This window comes from Leopardus geoffroyi, chromosome B4 (assembly GCF_018350155.1).
Source record: "Leopardus geoffroyi isolate Oge1 chromosome B4, O.geoffroyi_Oge1_pat1.0, whole genome shotgun sequence".
In the NCBI taxonomy this organism is placed as follows: domain Eukaryota; kingdom Metazoa; phylum Chordata; class Mammalia; order Carnivora; family Felidae; genus Leopardus; species Leopardus geoffroyi.
Genome location: NC_059341.1, coordinates 58,924,652 through 58,939,542, shown reverse-complemented (window position 1 = coordinate 58,939,542; position 14,891 = coordinate 58,924,652). Strand labels below are relative to the sequence as shown.

The following is a 14,891-nucleotide window of genomic DNA, read 5'->3' as shown; positions in this document are numbered from 1 at the left end:
TTATCAATGTAGTTAAAGTCCAGTTTTTTCCTTATACTTGCTAAGGTTTAGTGGGATCACTATGAAAATAAATTTGCTAAACATTGTATGTTAGATATTCACTACTCTAGATAAATGAGTTGAAAACGATTATAATTATTGGTAGTCACTCTATTTTTCCCAAATATCTTATCGCTAAAAATAATACCGAAATAACTGTAAAATCATTATTATACCTTAGGAAGTAATAATTCCATACTCTAACATCCAGTCCATATTTAAATTTTGGCTAATATCCCATGAATGTCTTCTATAGCCGTTTTTGTTTTATTTTGTCCTCTAATCAGAAAACAGCCTTAAGGTCACACATGGTTTGTGGTTATTTTGGTTTATTTTGGTCTAGAACATAATCCTCTGTATAGTGTTGGTAGCATATGTTCTAACTACAAAAAGAAATGCGAAGAAGGCTTAAACTTCACTAAATTTATTGTTAGTAATATTCATATAATTTTGCAACTCTTTGATTTGTATTTTAAGAAAAACAAGGAAGTGTATTAAAATTATTAGTAATCAAGATTATTTTAAGAGAAAAACAGTACGTAAAAGATTAGGAAAAAAATACTGTAATGTTAAATTTGAAGTGGAGATATCAGTATGAAGCAGATTCCTTTTTAATCCTTAAGATGGAACCAAGTCTAACTGGGGTAAACAGCTGATTCCGGGTCTGGAGCAAGGACAGTGAAAGATGAGATTGAATTATCTTGTGCTAGAAAGCAAATAAATACTTACACACTATTGGAGTCATATCCAAAGGCATAGAACTAGCTTAAAGAAGCTCTCACTGGTCAAATTTGTAATAATTTGAATATCAGAAAGAATAATCATAATTGCTTATAACGCATTAAATAAAGAAAAATCTATGGGTCTAAAGTGATAACTCCAAAAAGGAAGGGGGACAGTGGAGTAAGGGGAAAGAATAGTTCTTTATAGAAGAATGCCATCTGATAAATGTAGAAGGAATTGTAAGTTAGAAAGTCACCATTTTTCAGTCCCCAGTTGTAATAAATGATAAGGATCATTTTCACCTAGATAATTAGGTGAAAAGTTGTTGAAGAACACCTGATTCTCCTAGTGCCAAAGTATTAGGCCACAGATTATTTATTGACTGGGGACAAGTATACTTTGTAACTGGGAGAATATGGGTACTTACGCCTTAACCAAGTGATCAAGTCCACATTGTTAATAGTGGGACATCATAGAGCTCCTGATAGGATGCAATATGAAGAACACAACATAAGGTCCAATGCCTTCTTGCCAAAAATAACTAAGCCTATGTACACACCTAACTTTCAAAAAAGTTACAAAAAATAAAGGGGATAGAAAAGCAAGTTAAACAATACCATGAGGAAACAATCAGATAAATTCACAGTGTTCTACAAGACAGCTATTCTGGATACTTCAAAAGGTAATGTCACCTTTTAAGGAAAAAAGTGTGGGGGATCAATGACTTTTTAAAAATTAACAATCTATTCAATCTCCAGTACTTCTAAGGTTTTACAATATGGCAGCTATACACATACAGTATTGACTTATTTGAGGCATTTAAGAGAGCTAACATGCAACAAGCTCTATTTGTTTTTATCAAACATTCTTAAGAACATCCTTAAATTGTGCGTTTAATGTTGGACATCAAGTGTCAGACTAATGAAACATGACTCATTTGGATTTCATAAACTGGAAATTTTGTTTTCTAAATTTGATAATGTTCAGAAATGAACTAACTTTTGCAGTAGCATGATCTACATTTTAATAAGGTACAGATAAAGAAACAGGTGTATAGTTAAGATGAAAAATCATGATAATGCTAAAATTGAAAAGGGTTCATGGTAATCATGATAATGCTAAAATTTTAACAGTAATCCTGGGAATACAGGACCAATTTTAATCCTTAAGACTGTAAGGGAAACTGAGTGCAAAGGTGAAGCACATTTGTATCATTGAAGTTCATTTGTATCATTCAGAGAATTTTTTAAAGCAATTTTTTGTTAGTTTGATATTTTTACCCAAATTACTCTTTTAAGTAATAAAGGGAATCTAACACCTAAGTAATGAAATGACTCTTGTAAGTTGCATACTTTATGAGGCCTCTAATCTTTTATAATGTTTTCTTTTTCTGTTACAGCAAGCTAGTACATTAGCAGATCTGGACAGTGGAAATATGGAAAAAGTCATTCAAGATGAAAATGTTACTCTATATGTGTGGGCAAACCTCAAGAAGAATCCAAGGTATTCCCATGGGTGATACTGTAGGTCAAAAGACATTGGGAGTAACATCATGATGACCAGGCATATGTCTTTTGCATAATAGTGTGGTATACATGGATAAAACGTATGTTAGGAAGTCAGCCAGCTGGAGTTTGAATCACAGAACTGCCATTTATTTACCTGAGGCAAGTTACTTAGCCTTCTGGAGCTTCATTATATCAATGGTCAACTGATGATTATATTACTTAACTTAATAGGATTGGGTTGAAGGTTAAATATTAATAGAAAAATCATAGCATGATGTTTAGTACAAACAAATGCTGAATAGATAAATGTCTTCCCCTTTTCTTTACCCACTTAATTCACACCCCCCATAGGGTGGTAGGTGCTTTCTACATGGCAATCTAAAACTTCAAAAATCTTTGTGAACTTTTTAAATAATACTTAAAAAATACATATATATATAAATTATATTTAATTATATTTAATTATATAAATTATATAAGTAATTGTGTATATAATTGCATATATTATATATAATTAAATATATGATGTATAATTATATAAATTATATAAATTTTATTTAATTATAAAAATAAAATATATTTATATTATATATATATTTAAGTGATGTTTCCCCACTTATAATAACATCTTTCTGAGAAATGAGAGCGATAATGATAAATTTGTAATCACTTCTGCTATTTAATCTTCAACAGTTCAAATTAACTGAGTTAGTATGGCAGTGAGTTCTAGGGGGAAAAAATTGCAAAGTAAAAGTTAGGAGGCCTAGGTTCTGGTCCCAGCTCTGAAAAGACTAGTCATATGATAGTGGAAAGAATTGGACTTTAATTTTGATATTTAGTAACAGGAATGGACAAAATACTTTCCAAGTTACATTTGCTGTAAAATACTCTGTGGTTTAAATCTAATGAGACAGTGTATTAATATAACCCTTTTCATTGTAAAATGTGTTGCCTATAGAAATTACTCTGTATAATTTTTAAAGAAGTAAAATGAATAGCCCTCTATTAACTGTCCAGATTTAAGAAGAGAATTAGAAGAGAATTAGATGGTGTCTTTTTACTAAGATCGTGAATAGTGGAGGCAGAAACAAGTTTTGTTTTATTTGATGATAATGAGGGGGGCTGCAGGCATGACGAGTTTAATGTTGGGTCTGTTGAGTTTGAAGTACTTGTGAAATATCCAAGTGCAACTGTCTGAAGGCACTGAAAAAATCTGAGTTGATCTATTTTGGGGAGTCATTATCACATAGATCAGTAGTTCTTAACTTTTTGGGAGTCATAGACTCTTACAAACTTTATTACATACACTCATCATAGGTAAGGGCATTTTGGGGCCTCTTAAAGCCGATTCAGGGATCCCTCTTCTGTCCCACTACTCCATCCCAAGACACATAGAACTCATGTTAAAAATGCCAGATTACATAAGTAATGATTGAAGCCATCAAAATAAGATCCAAGGAGAATATGTAGAGGGAGAAAGAAAGAGGGCCTGGATAGAGAACTGAGTAATATAATATCAACATTTAAGGGACAGGAAGAAAGCCATACAGGGGAAACAAAGAAGGACCTGCCTGAGATGGAAGAGAAGAGTATGGGGTCATACATCCCAAGAGAGTGTTTTTGAGAAGGGTAACACTAGCAACTGGGTCCAAATTGCAAAGCAAGCAAGCAGGCATGGGTTGGGACTCAAACCTGTGGCAAAATTAAAGTGGAGAGAAATCTTGCTTAGGTATAGATTCTCAGCAGACTTCGTTTTCTACAGTCTCACCTTTTTGTTAAAATCATTAACAGGTACAGAAGTGTCAGATTCTCTGAAACACAAATTAGATTTGAAATTCCAAGGATTTTAGCAACAAGTGGCATTGCTATACGACTCCTGCATACTCACTATGACCATGCCACACCACTGCGCCCTGTTTCAACATCATTACAAGGACATACTGCCACAGTAACTCACTTTGTCAAAGATGAAGTTCAGAAGGGAGAAGCAGAAATCAGCAAAGAGCTCCAAGAAGAGTATAAACAACAAGAACGTGAGTCTGTATCAGTTTGTGAGGAAGAAACAAAAGTTGAGGAGCAAGGTGATATGGAAGTACAAATGGTAGGACACATTTTTTAAATGTATACATTTTTTCTTTATGTAAGAAATGTTACTAGATTCCCTTGAAGCATTCTCAAGATTTTTTTCCTTGACAACTAAGAAATTGTCTGAAAGCCGCTTTCTTGCCAATGGCTCAGTTTTGAATGTATATATTTTCTTCTTGCCTTTTATTTATAGTCACTATTCATAATTGAGCCTGTTGTTTCCACATCCTAAAATTCAGCACAGGAATTGCTCCTTTTTATTCTAAGGATATGCCTGAACAGCTTTGAAGCAAATTTAATTTTTGTGTATTTTATTTCCAACTGACTTAAGGGAACTTGTCATTAAATGGAAATTTGTAGTAAATACTTTCACTAACTGAAGGATTATCTTACATTACTTTCTCACCTGTTGGTTTTATAAGATGGAATTTTAGAGAGTAAAATTGATTTTCTTAAACTGCTGTACTCCTCTCTTAAAATTGGACATCTTTAGATATAACATATTTGGGCAATTTACTAATCATACTCCTTTAGTTGTTTTCTGCTCTTTTCTATTTCTGGGATTTTCAAGCCACTTACTTTTTATGTTAGAATTAACTGTGTCTTTAGAATTTTTCAGAACTGAGTGGCTTTTATGTTTGGCCATAAACAATCTGCATTTTAGGAAGGTCCAGAAGTAGCAGGTTTTCCTACAAGTGCTAAGACACGATATGCATTGTTTTATTGGTTTATTTTCTTTAAACAGGGTTAAGAATTAGATTGAATACAAACTTGAAATCAGAATAGGAATTTATTAGATATTCTAAGAATAAATTTAATTGAAAAATTCCACTTTAAATATTACACCAGAATAAAAGATTACAAAGATTCTTTAGCAATATAGAAAATGGATATGACATGATGATCGGTACAAAGACTAGTATTTAGAGTATGATTACGAGCATGTCAAAATGAAAAGGAATAGGGGAGGAGAACCCAGAAACTTGTATATAGCTGACATTTTAGAGAGGTGGGAAATGATTTGCTCTTTTAAAAAATTTTTTTATGTTCATTTTATTTTTGAGAGAGAGAGAGAGAGAGACAAAGTGCGAGCAGGGGAGGGGCTGAGAGAAAGAGAGGGAGACACAGAATCCAAAACAGGCTCCAGGCTCTGAGCTGTCAGCACAGAGCCCGATGTGGGGCTCAAACCCACAAACTGTGAGATCATGACCTGAGCTGACGTCAGTGCTCAACCAAATGAGCCACCCAGGCACCCCACAAATAATTTTCTCTTTAAAAATTCGTCACTTAAAGAAATGATCTTTGTGCTCGCTTCGGCAGCACATATACTAAAATTGGAACGATACAGAGAAGATTAGCATGGCCCCTGCGCAAGGATGACACGCAAATTCGTGAAGCGTTCCATATTTTTGAAACCAATTTGACAATAAATTTCATATATTAAAAAAAAAAAAAAAGAAATGATCTTTGAGCAATCCTATAGCTTTAAAAAAAACAAAAAACAAAAAACTTAAAGCTTAAAAAAAAAAAAAGCTTAGGTAGCTTGGTAGCTTCACTAGAGTTCGTATTTCCTGTTATCCTTCCTTTCCTGAACATACGGGATGATTACACTCTTTACCACCTTGAAGTTAGGCATGACCATGACTTGCTTTACCTGATCAGATGTGAGTGGAAGGGACATACTGATTTCTAAAGGTGGGAAAAATAAAGAATGAGTAAATGGGCCCTGGACTTGACATTGTTTAGTACATGTGCTGCCGAAGCGAGCACTGTACTTGACATTGTTTAAATATGCAGTAAAAAAAGACCAAAATGAAAACCCATTAACTTAAAATTTGACAGGATTCATGGTTGAACATTCAGAACTGTTAGATGCAAAAAGTATCTGAAAATGTTTGATCTTGATCTGATTAAAAATATTGGATAATTTCTCTCCCCTCAGGTCCCTTGATTATATAATTAATGTTTTATGAAAACCCACCAGGATTTTATTCAAGAATTTCACATTAAAAAATTTTTAAATTAGAAAACATAATTTGATAGATTACTTGAATTTACATGGCTAACACAATTCTTTCTTATGCACATGTCTTTGTTAAAGGGGCCTCATGCAGTGATGATTTATTATGCTCTGTAAATGTTGGAAATAGTTATATATAAAAAATGTAAGCATATAGGGACGCCTGGATGGGTCAGTTGGTTAAGCATCCAACTCTTCATTTCAGCTTATGTCAGCATCTTGTGGTTGGGTTCATGGGTTCAAGCTCTGTGTCGGGCTCTGCACTGACAGCATGTGGAGCCTGCCTAAGATTCTCTGTCTCCCTCTCTCTCTGCCCTTCCTTCTGCTTGTGCTCAAGTGTATACACACACACACACACACACACACACTCTCTCTCTCTCTCTCTCTGTCACAAAATAAATAAATGAATCAAAAAAATGTTTTTAATGTATAAGCATATAAATTCACTGACATAGTCAACAGTGAAATTATGTATTTTTCTCAAGGCCTGTCATTTATTTCAGACAATAAGGGGTTATTTACAGTAAGGAGTGCTTTCCTTTACTTTCAGCAATTGAGCTCGAGGGTACCAAAAGAAGATTTCGTCAGCTCAAATGGCTCTTACCAATATGTTTAATTGGGTTTTTCTGTTATTATTTAATGTTTTATTGAACAGTTTCAACGTCTAACTAACAGTATGCCAATACCTAATGTTGATAATGCCACAAAAGTAAACCCAGCAAAAGCATTCCACCCAGTGGTAAATTGCATGTTTTATGGAATGTTGAAGCTGTCCTCAAATAAGTAGTCTAGGAACCCCAGACTAGAGTTAGCAGGCAATTAGTGATATGGCAGAAACAGTTTTATTTTATGAAACTTCTCCACAGCCTGGGAAGCTTGGCCAACAATTGTGTGAATGGTAGATGGGGGAACCTGGCTGGAGGGAACTTTGTTATCAGGGGATTTGAAAAGAGAAAATTGCCTGAAAGATGAAAATAACATTAATTCAATTACCACCCCTATTTCCAGGAACCAAAACTCTTACCACACCCAACAGGCGTGTGTAGATGCTTCTGCACGTGTGCCCCATCATCCTTCCAAAACTGAGAAAGTTAATATGAATAGTGCTAAAGCATTCTTCCACAGAAGCAGAAGAAACCTGTAGTAATGGTCAAGTGTGCCTCAGCAGGAGGGAAAAGCCATTTGCTGTGCTGGGAGGCTTGGTGGGGTGGGGTCAAGTCAGGGGAGCAGTAATTGCTTAGAAGAATCCCTCAAGGCACTTGCTGTGCTGTGCTAGGTAACAAGAGAAGACAGACTTTAACAGTTGTCAACTGGGTCTACACTTGCCTCTAATTTTTGTAAATGTGAGTAGACTGCAGGGGGCAAAAATCACTGGATTTATAAAGAGGATCAGCAGCTCAAAAGAGGAGGTCAAAGATAATTTGGTGGAATTGATGTGGAAAAAAAAAAAGTAAGAGAAATGGTAGAATGAAGTAAGAGGTTCAAACTCTATATAAATTTCCAGAAATCAAGAAGGGAAAGAATGAGTTTAGTATAATAATTGGCAGTGGAACAGCATATAAATTTTTATATTTCACTCTACAGACTAAAAAAATACAGGTTAGTTTGTTTTTATATTTAAAGCTTTAATCAAAGCTCAAAATGATAAAAGTATATGAGGAGAACATAGGGAAGTTATTTTATTATCTTTACTAAGGTCTTTCTTATCAGTGCATTAAAATCAAGACCATAAAAGGAGATTCACTGGATCCAACATTTGTTTTTTTTATTTTTTTAATGTTTATTTACTTTTGAGAGAAAGAGACAGAGTGTGAGCAGGTGAGGGGCAGAGAGAGGGAGACAGAATCCGAGGCAGGCTCCAGGCTCTGAGCTGTCAGTCAGCACAGAGCTTGATGCGGGGCTCAAACCCACAAACCACTATCATGCCCTGAGCTGAAGTCGGACGCTTAACCCACTGAGCCACCCACGCGTCCCTGGATCTAAACATTTGTATAGCCCAATAAACCTCACTATAAACAAATTTGAAAGATATGAAATGAGAAAACTATTTCAACACATAAACAAGGGGTTAGTATTCGAATCGAAAGAACTCTTACAAATTGGTAAGACAATTTCCTAATGTAAAATTAGGCAAAGGACTTGAGGAGGCAGATGAGAGGAGAAGTTTAACTAGCCAGTTGAAAGATGAGAAGATACTGAATCAAATAAGTGATCAAATTAGAAGCAACATTATATCCTGTCTTCTCAGATTGAGTATGAGGGGGAGGACTCATTTTCGCATACTGTTGTTAGAAATGTAAATTTGTATAATCTTTCTGAAGGGCAATTTGGCACATGTAAATGTACCTATCAGTGATTTTAATTTTAGTAATTTGTTCTGAAATAATAGGACAAGTAAATAAAAGTGTGCCACAATGTTTATTGAGATATTTTTATAGTAGCAAATATAGTCCACAAATTAATTATCAAATAGTCAACAGTCAAATATTAGTAGTCATTCAAAATAATATCGATTTTATATACTTATAAACTTTTATATACCTATAGATTTTATATACGTCTTTAAATTTTAAAATTTTTAAGCTATGATTGACATACCTATTAGCTTCAGGTGTATAACATCTATTTGATGTCTTTACTATGAAATAATTACCACGATAAGTCTAGTTAACATCCATCATCATACATAGGTACAAAAATACAATTTTTTTTTGTGATGAGAACTTCTAAGATCTCTCTCTGCAATTTTCAAATATATAATACAGCATTGTTAATCATAGTCACCATGCTGTACATTACATCCCCAGGATTTATTTTATTAATGGGAGTTTTGTACATTTTAGCCGTCTTCACCAATTTTACTCACCCCCACCCTTGGTAACTGCCAGTCTCTTCTATGTGTTTATGAATTTGTGTTTGTTTTTGTTTAGCTTCCACATATAAGATAATCCAATATTTGTCTTTCTCTTACTTCACATAATGCCTTCAAGGTCCATCTATGTTGTCACAAATGGCAACATTTCCTTTTGTATGGCTTAATAATATTCCATTGTGTGTATATACCATATTTTCTTTATACATTCATCTATCAGTGAACACTTAGGTTGCTTCTAGTACAGTCTTGACTACTGTAAATAATGCTGTAGTGAACAGTGTATATATATTTTTTAAGTTGGTATTTTTATTTCCTTTGGATAAATACCCCAAAGTGGAATTTGCTGGATCATATGGTCACATGGTATCTCTATTTTTAATTACTTTGAGGAAGCTCCAGACTGTTTTCCATGGTGGCTGTACCAATTTACATTCCCACCAACAGTGCACAAGAGTTCCCTTTTCTCTATTTCCTCGTCAACCCTTGTTACTATCTTTTTGAAAATAACTAACAGGTAAGAGGTGATATTTCACTGTGGTTTTGATTTGCATTTCTCTGATGGTTAGTGATGTTGAATACCTTTTTATGTACCTGTTGGTCTATTTCATGTACCTAGAGGTCTTCTTTGGGAAAAGGTCTATTGAGATCCTCTGCCCATTTTTATATTGGATTGTTTCTTGCTATTGCACTATATAGATTCTTCATGTATTTTGGATATTAACCCCTTATCAGATACATGATTTGCAAATATTTTCTCCCAGTTGGTAGGTTGCTTTTTTTTTGTTGATTGTTTCTATAGAAGCTTTTTAGTTTGATGTAATCCCAATTGTTCATATTTGCTTTTGTTGCTTTTGCCTTTGGTGTCAAATCCAAAAAACTGTTACCAAGACCAATGTCAAGTTTACCACCTATGTTTTCTTCTAGGAGTTTTATGGTTTCAGGTCTTAGGCTCAAGTCTTTAGTTCATTTTGAGATAATTTTTGTGTATGATGTAAAGTGCTCCAGTTTCATTCTTTTGCATGTGACTGTCCAGTTTTCCCAGCACCATTTACTGAAGATACTGTTCTTCTCTCATTGTATATTCCCAGGCCCTTTTCATAAATTAATTGACCAAATATGCATGGGTTTACTTCTGGTCTCTCTATCTGTTCCATTTATATATGTGTCTGTTTTATGCCAATATGTTACGTTTTAATTACTAGATGCCTCAGCTTTGTTCCTCTTTCTCAAGATTGCCTTGGTTATTCAGGGTCTTTTGTGGTTCCATACACATTTTAGGACTGTTTTTTTGTAATGCCATTGGAATTTTGATAGACTTCACATTGAATCTGCAGATAGCTTTGGACTACCTGTATCTGTATGGACTTTTTAAAAATTTTAATTCTTTCAATCCATGAGCATAGAATATCTTTCCACTTATTTGTGTTTTTAATTTCTTTTATTAGTGTTTTATGGTTTTCAGTATACAAGTCTTTTGCCTCCTCAGTTAAATTTATTCCTCATATTTTATTCTTTTTTATAGAATTGTAATTGGATTATTTTCTTGATTTCTCTGATAATTTGTTTTTATTGTATCGAGATGCAAGGGATATTTGTATACTGAGTTTGTATCCTGCAGCTTTACTGAATATGTTGATAAGTTCTAACAGTTTTTTTGTGTGTAGTCTTTAGGGGTCTTTCTATATATAACAGGGTTTTCCTGTATATAATATCATGTCATCTGCAAATAGCATTCCTTTCCACTTGGAGGACTTACTTCTTTTGCTTGAAATAATTGCCCTGGCTAGGACTTCTAATACCATGTTAAATAAAAGTGATGAGAGTGGGCATCCTTGTGTTATTCCTGATCTTAGAGAAAAAGCTTTCAGCTTTTCAGTGTTGGGTATGATGGTTGTGGGCTTGTCATATATGGTCTTCATTATGTTGAGGTACATTCCCTCTATACCCACTTAGTTGAGAGTTTTTACAAAAAGTGGCTCTTAAATTTTTTTTAAATGCTTTTTCTGCATCTACTGAGATAATCATATGATTTTTATCCTTCATTTTGTTAATGTGCTATATTACATTGATTGATTTGTGGATGTTGAACCATTCTTGAATCTGTAATATATCCTACTCAATCATTGTGTATGATCCCTTTAATGTATTATTGAATTCAGTTTGCTAATGTTTTGTTGAGGATTTTTGCAACTATGTTTATCAGGATTATTGGCCTGTAATTTTCTTATGGTGCTGTTGTCTGGTTTTGGTATCAGGGTAATACTGGCCTTATAAAATTAGTTTGGAAATGTTCCATTTTACTCTGTTGTTGGAAAGACTTTGAGAATGGTTGATGTTAATTATTCTTTAAATGTTTGGTAGAACCCATCAGTGAAGCCATCTGGTCCTGAATTTTTGTGTGTTAGGAAGTTTTTGTTTGTTTGTTTGTTTGTTTATTGAATTTCCTTACTGGCAATTGATTTGTTCAGATTTTCTATTTCTTCAGGATTCAGTCTTGGCAGGTTTATGTTTCTAGGAATATCCATTGCTTCTGGGTTGTATATTTTATTGGTGTATAATTGTTCAGTGTAGTCTCTTATGATCCATCATATTTGTGGTATCAGTTATAATGTCTCCTCTTTCATTTCTGATTCTGAGTTCTCTTTTTTTCTTGGTAAATCTAGCTAAAGTTTTGTCAATTTGTTTTGTTTATCTTTTTAAAAAACAGCTCTTAGTTTTATTGATATTTTCTATTGTCTTAGACTCATTTATTTCTGTTCTGATCTTTGTTATTTACTTCTAATTTGGGGCTTCATTTGTTCCTTTTCTAGTGCCTTGAGGTGTAAAGTTAGGTTGTTTATTTGGAATCTTTCTTGTTTCATGATATAGGCGTTTATTGCTATGAACTCCTCTGTTATAACTCTCTTGTTGCATCTCATAGGTTTTGGTATGTTGTGTTTCTATTTTTATTTGTTTCAAGGTATGTTTTTTAAATTTCTCAATTGATTTCTTCTTTGACCCATTGGGTGTTCAGTAACATGTTGTTTAATCTCCACATATTTGTGGATTTTCCAGTTTTCTTCTTATAATTGATTTCTAGTTTCTTAACATTGTGACTGGAGAAGATACTTGATATAATTGTAGTTTTCTTAAATTTCTTAAATTTATTTTCTCTAAATTTAAATTTAAATTTAAATACAGGCTTATTTTGTGGTCTAGCATATGATCTGTACTGGAGAATGTTCCATGTGCACTGGAGAAGAATGTATACTCTGTTGTATTTGGATAGAATGTCCTGTATATGTCTGTTAAGTTCATCTGGTCTAACATGTCATTTAAGGCATTGGTTTATGTCTGAATGATCTAGTCATTGGTGAAAGTGGGGAATTAAAGCCCCCTACTGTATTGTGTTGCTGCCATTTCTCCCTTTAGATCTGTTAATAATTGGTTTCTTTATTTAGGTGTTCCTATGTTGTATACACAAAGTGTTGTATATTATTGTTAGAGTGACCCCTTTATCGTTATGTAATGACCTTTGTCTCTTATTAGTCTTTGTCTTAAAGTCTATTTTGTTTGATAAAAGTATAGCTGTGTTATTTTTCTTTTGGTTTCCTTTTGCACGGGTATCTCTTTCCATCCCTTCACTCAGAGATTCACTTTAGTGAATCTATATAGATGGGTCTTCAGATTCCACATATGAGTGAAATCATATGATACTTTTCTTTCTCTGCCTGACTTGTTATGCTTAGCATAATACACTCTAGTTCTATCCACGTTGTTGCAAATGGCAAGATTTTATTCTTTTTGATTTTCGAATAGTATTCCATTGTGCACGTGTGTACACACACACATATATACACATACACACACACACAAACACACACACACACACCCCACATCTTCTCTGTCCGTTCATCAGTTGATGGACATTTGGGCTCTTTCCATAATTTGGCTATTTTGATATAGTGCTGCTATAAACACTGGGGTGCATGTGCCCCTTCAAATCAGCGTTTTTGTATCTTTTGGATAAATACCTACTAGTGCAATTGCTGGATCGTAGGACAGTTCTATTTTTAATTTTTTGAGGAAGCTCCATACTGTTTTCCACCAGTTCATGGCTCCACCAGTTTGCATTCCCACCAACAGTACAAAAGCGTTCCCCTTTCTCAGCATCCTCGCCAATGTCCATTGTTTCCTGAATTGTTAATTTTAGCCATTCTGACAGGTCTGAGGTGGTAACTCATTGTGGTAACTCATTGTGGTTTTGATGGCCCCTCAGGCCATCATTTCTCTGATGATGAGTGATGTTGAGTATCTTTTCATGTGTCTGTTAGCCATCTGGATGTCTTCTTTGAATCAGTTATCACTTTAACATTTCTTATAAGGCTGGTCTAGTGGTGATGAACTCTTAACTTTTGCTTGTCTGGAAAACTCTGTCCTTCAATTTTGAATGACAACTTTGCCAGGTATTCTTAAGTGGCAGTTTTTTTCTTTTTAGCATAATAAATTGTAACATTCCCCTCTGGACGGCAAATTTTCTGCTGAAAAAATCTGATTGTTTTATGGGGGCTACCTTGTATGTAATGAAATATTTTTCTCTTGTTGCTTTTCAGGTTCTCTCCTTGTCTTTTACTTTTGACACTTTAATTATAATGTGTCTTAGTATGGGTCTCTTTGGGTTCATCTCTTTTGGAACTCTGTAGGCTTCCTGGATCTGGATGTCTGTTTCCTTTCCTAGAGTAGCGAAGTTTTCAGCCATTATTCCTTCAAATATGTTTCTACCCACTTCATTTTTCTCCTTCTGGGACCCCTATAATGTAAATGTTGGTCTGTGTCATGTCCGTAAGTCTCTTAAGCTATCTCCACTTTGTCTCCCTCTCTTTTTTCTGCTCTGATTGGGTGAATTCCACTGTGAATACAATTCACTTATTGTATTCTTCAGCTCTGTGATTTCTATTCGACACTCTCATATTTTCTGTCCCTTGGTTGAAATTCTCACTTTGTTCATCCATTCTTCTCAAAAGCTCAAAAACTTGGTGAGCATCTTTATGACCATTATTTTGAAACTTTATCAGATAAGCCACTTATCTCCATTTCATTAAGGTCTTTTCTGAGGTTTTATCTTGTTCTTTCCTTTGGAATATACTCCTTTGTTTCTTCATTTTCCTTGCATCTCATTGTTGGTTTCCATGCATTGAACAGCCACTTCTCCCCATCTTGGAGTGTCCTCATGTAGCAGATAAAATGTTTCATTCAAGCCTGCCCTGGCTCCTGGTTGTCTCTGCATCTTTTGTGATTGTCCAAGCAGCCAACTTTAGTTTTAGTGGCTCTCAGTAGTTGAGGATGTGCCAAGACCTATCAGTTTCCCAAAGGGGAGAGTCTCAGTCAGCACTTAGGTTCAGGCTAATTGGAAGCCAGGCCTTCAGGCTGCGGCTTTTTAAAGTATGCAAATATACACCTTTCAGTGGAATACTGGGAGAAGGGTATTTTTGTCTGTTCCCTCTGAGCTGAGCCCTGGGGTGGTAGCCAGTTAAGAACTATTTTTTTCTTTGCAATGTTTCTTTATACTCATGAATACAAGCCCCTTTCACCACCAGACCCAGATGATCAAGGGGCACCCCCTGGGCAGCAGACACAAAACCCAGGGCACCAAATGCAAAAT

At 34.5% G+C, this 14,891-nt stretch overlaps 1 protein-coding gene and 1 non-coding gene across 9 annotated transcripts in view; both read left to right on the top strand.

Annotated features, from left to right (window-relative positions):
- Positions 1–14,891, top strand: part of DNAI7 (dynein axonemal intermediate chain 7) — a 76,886-nt gene that overhangs the window by 35,671 nt on the left and 26,324 nt on the right. For all 8 annotated transcript variants that reach the window (XM_045465450.1, XM_045465445.1, XM_045465448.1 and 5 more), the window contains 2 exons: positions 2,162–2,265; positions 4,062–4,371. In XM_045465450.1, coding sequence (XP_045321406.1) covers positions 2,162–2,265; positions 4,062–4,371 — 414 coding nt within the window. The remainder of the gene's footprint in view (positions 1–2,161; positions 2,266–4,061; positions 4,372–14,891) is intronic.
- LOC123592249 lies at positions 5,660–5,766 on the top strand. Its single transcript, XR_006709649.1, has one exon. It is a non-coding gene; the product is annotated as a U6 spliceosomal RNA (small nuclear RNA).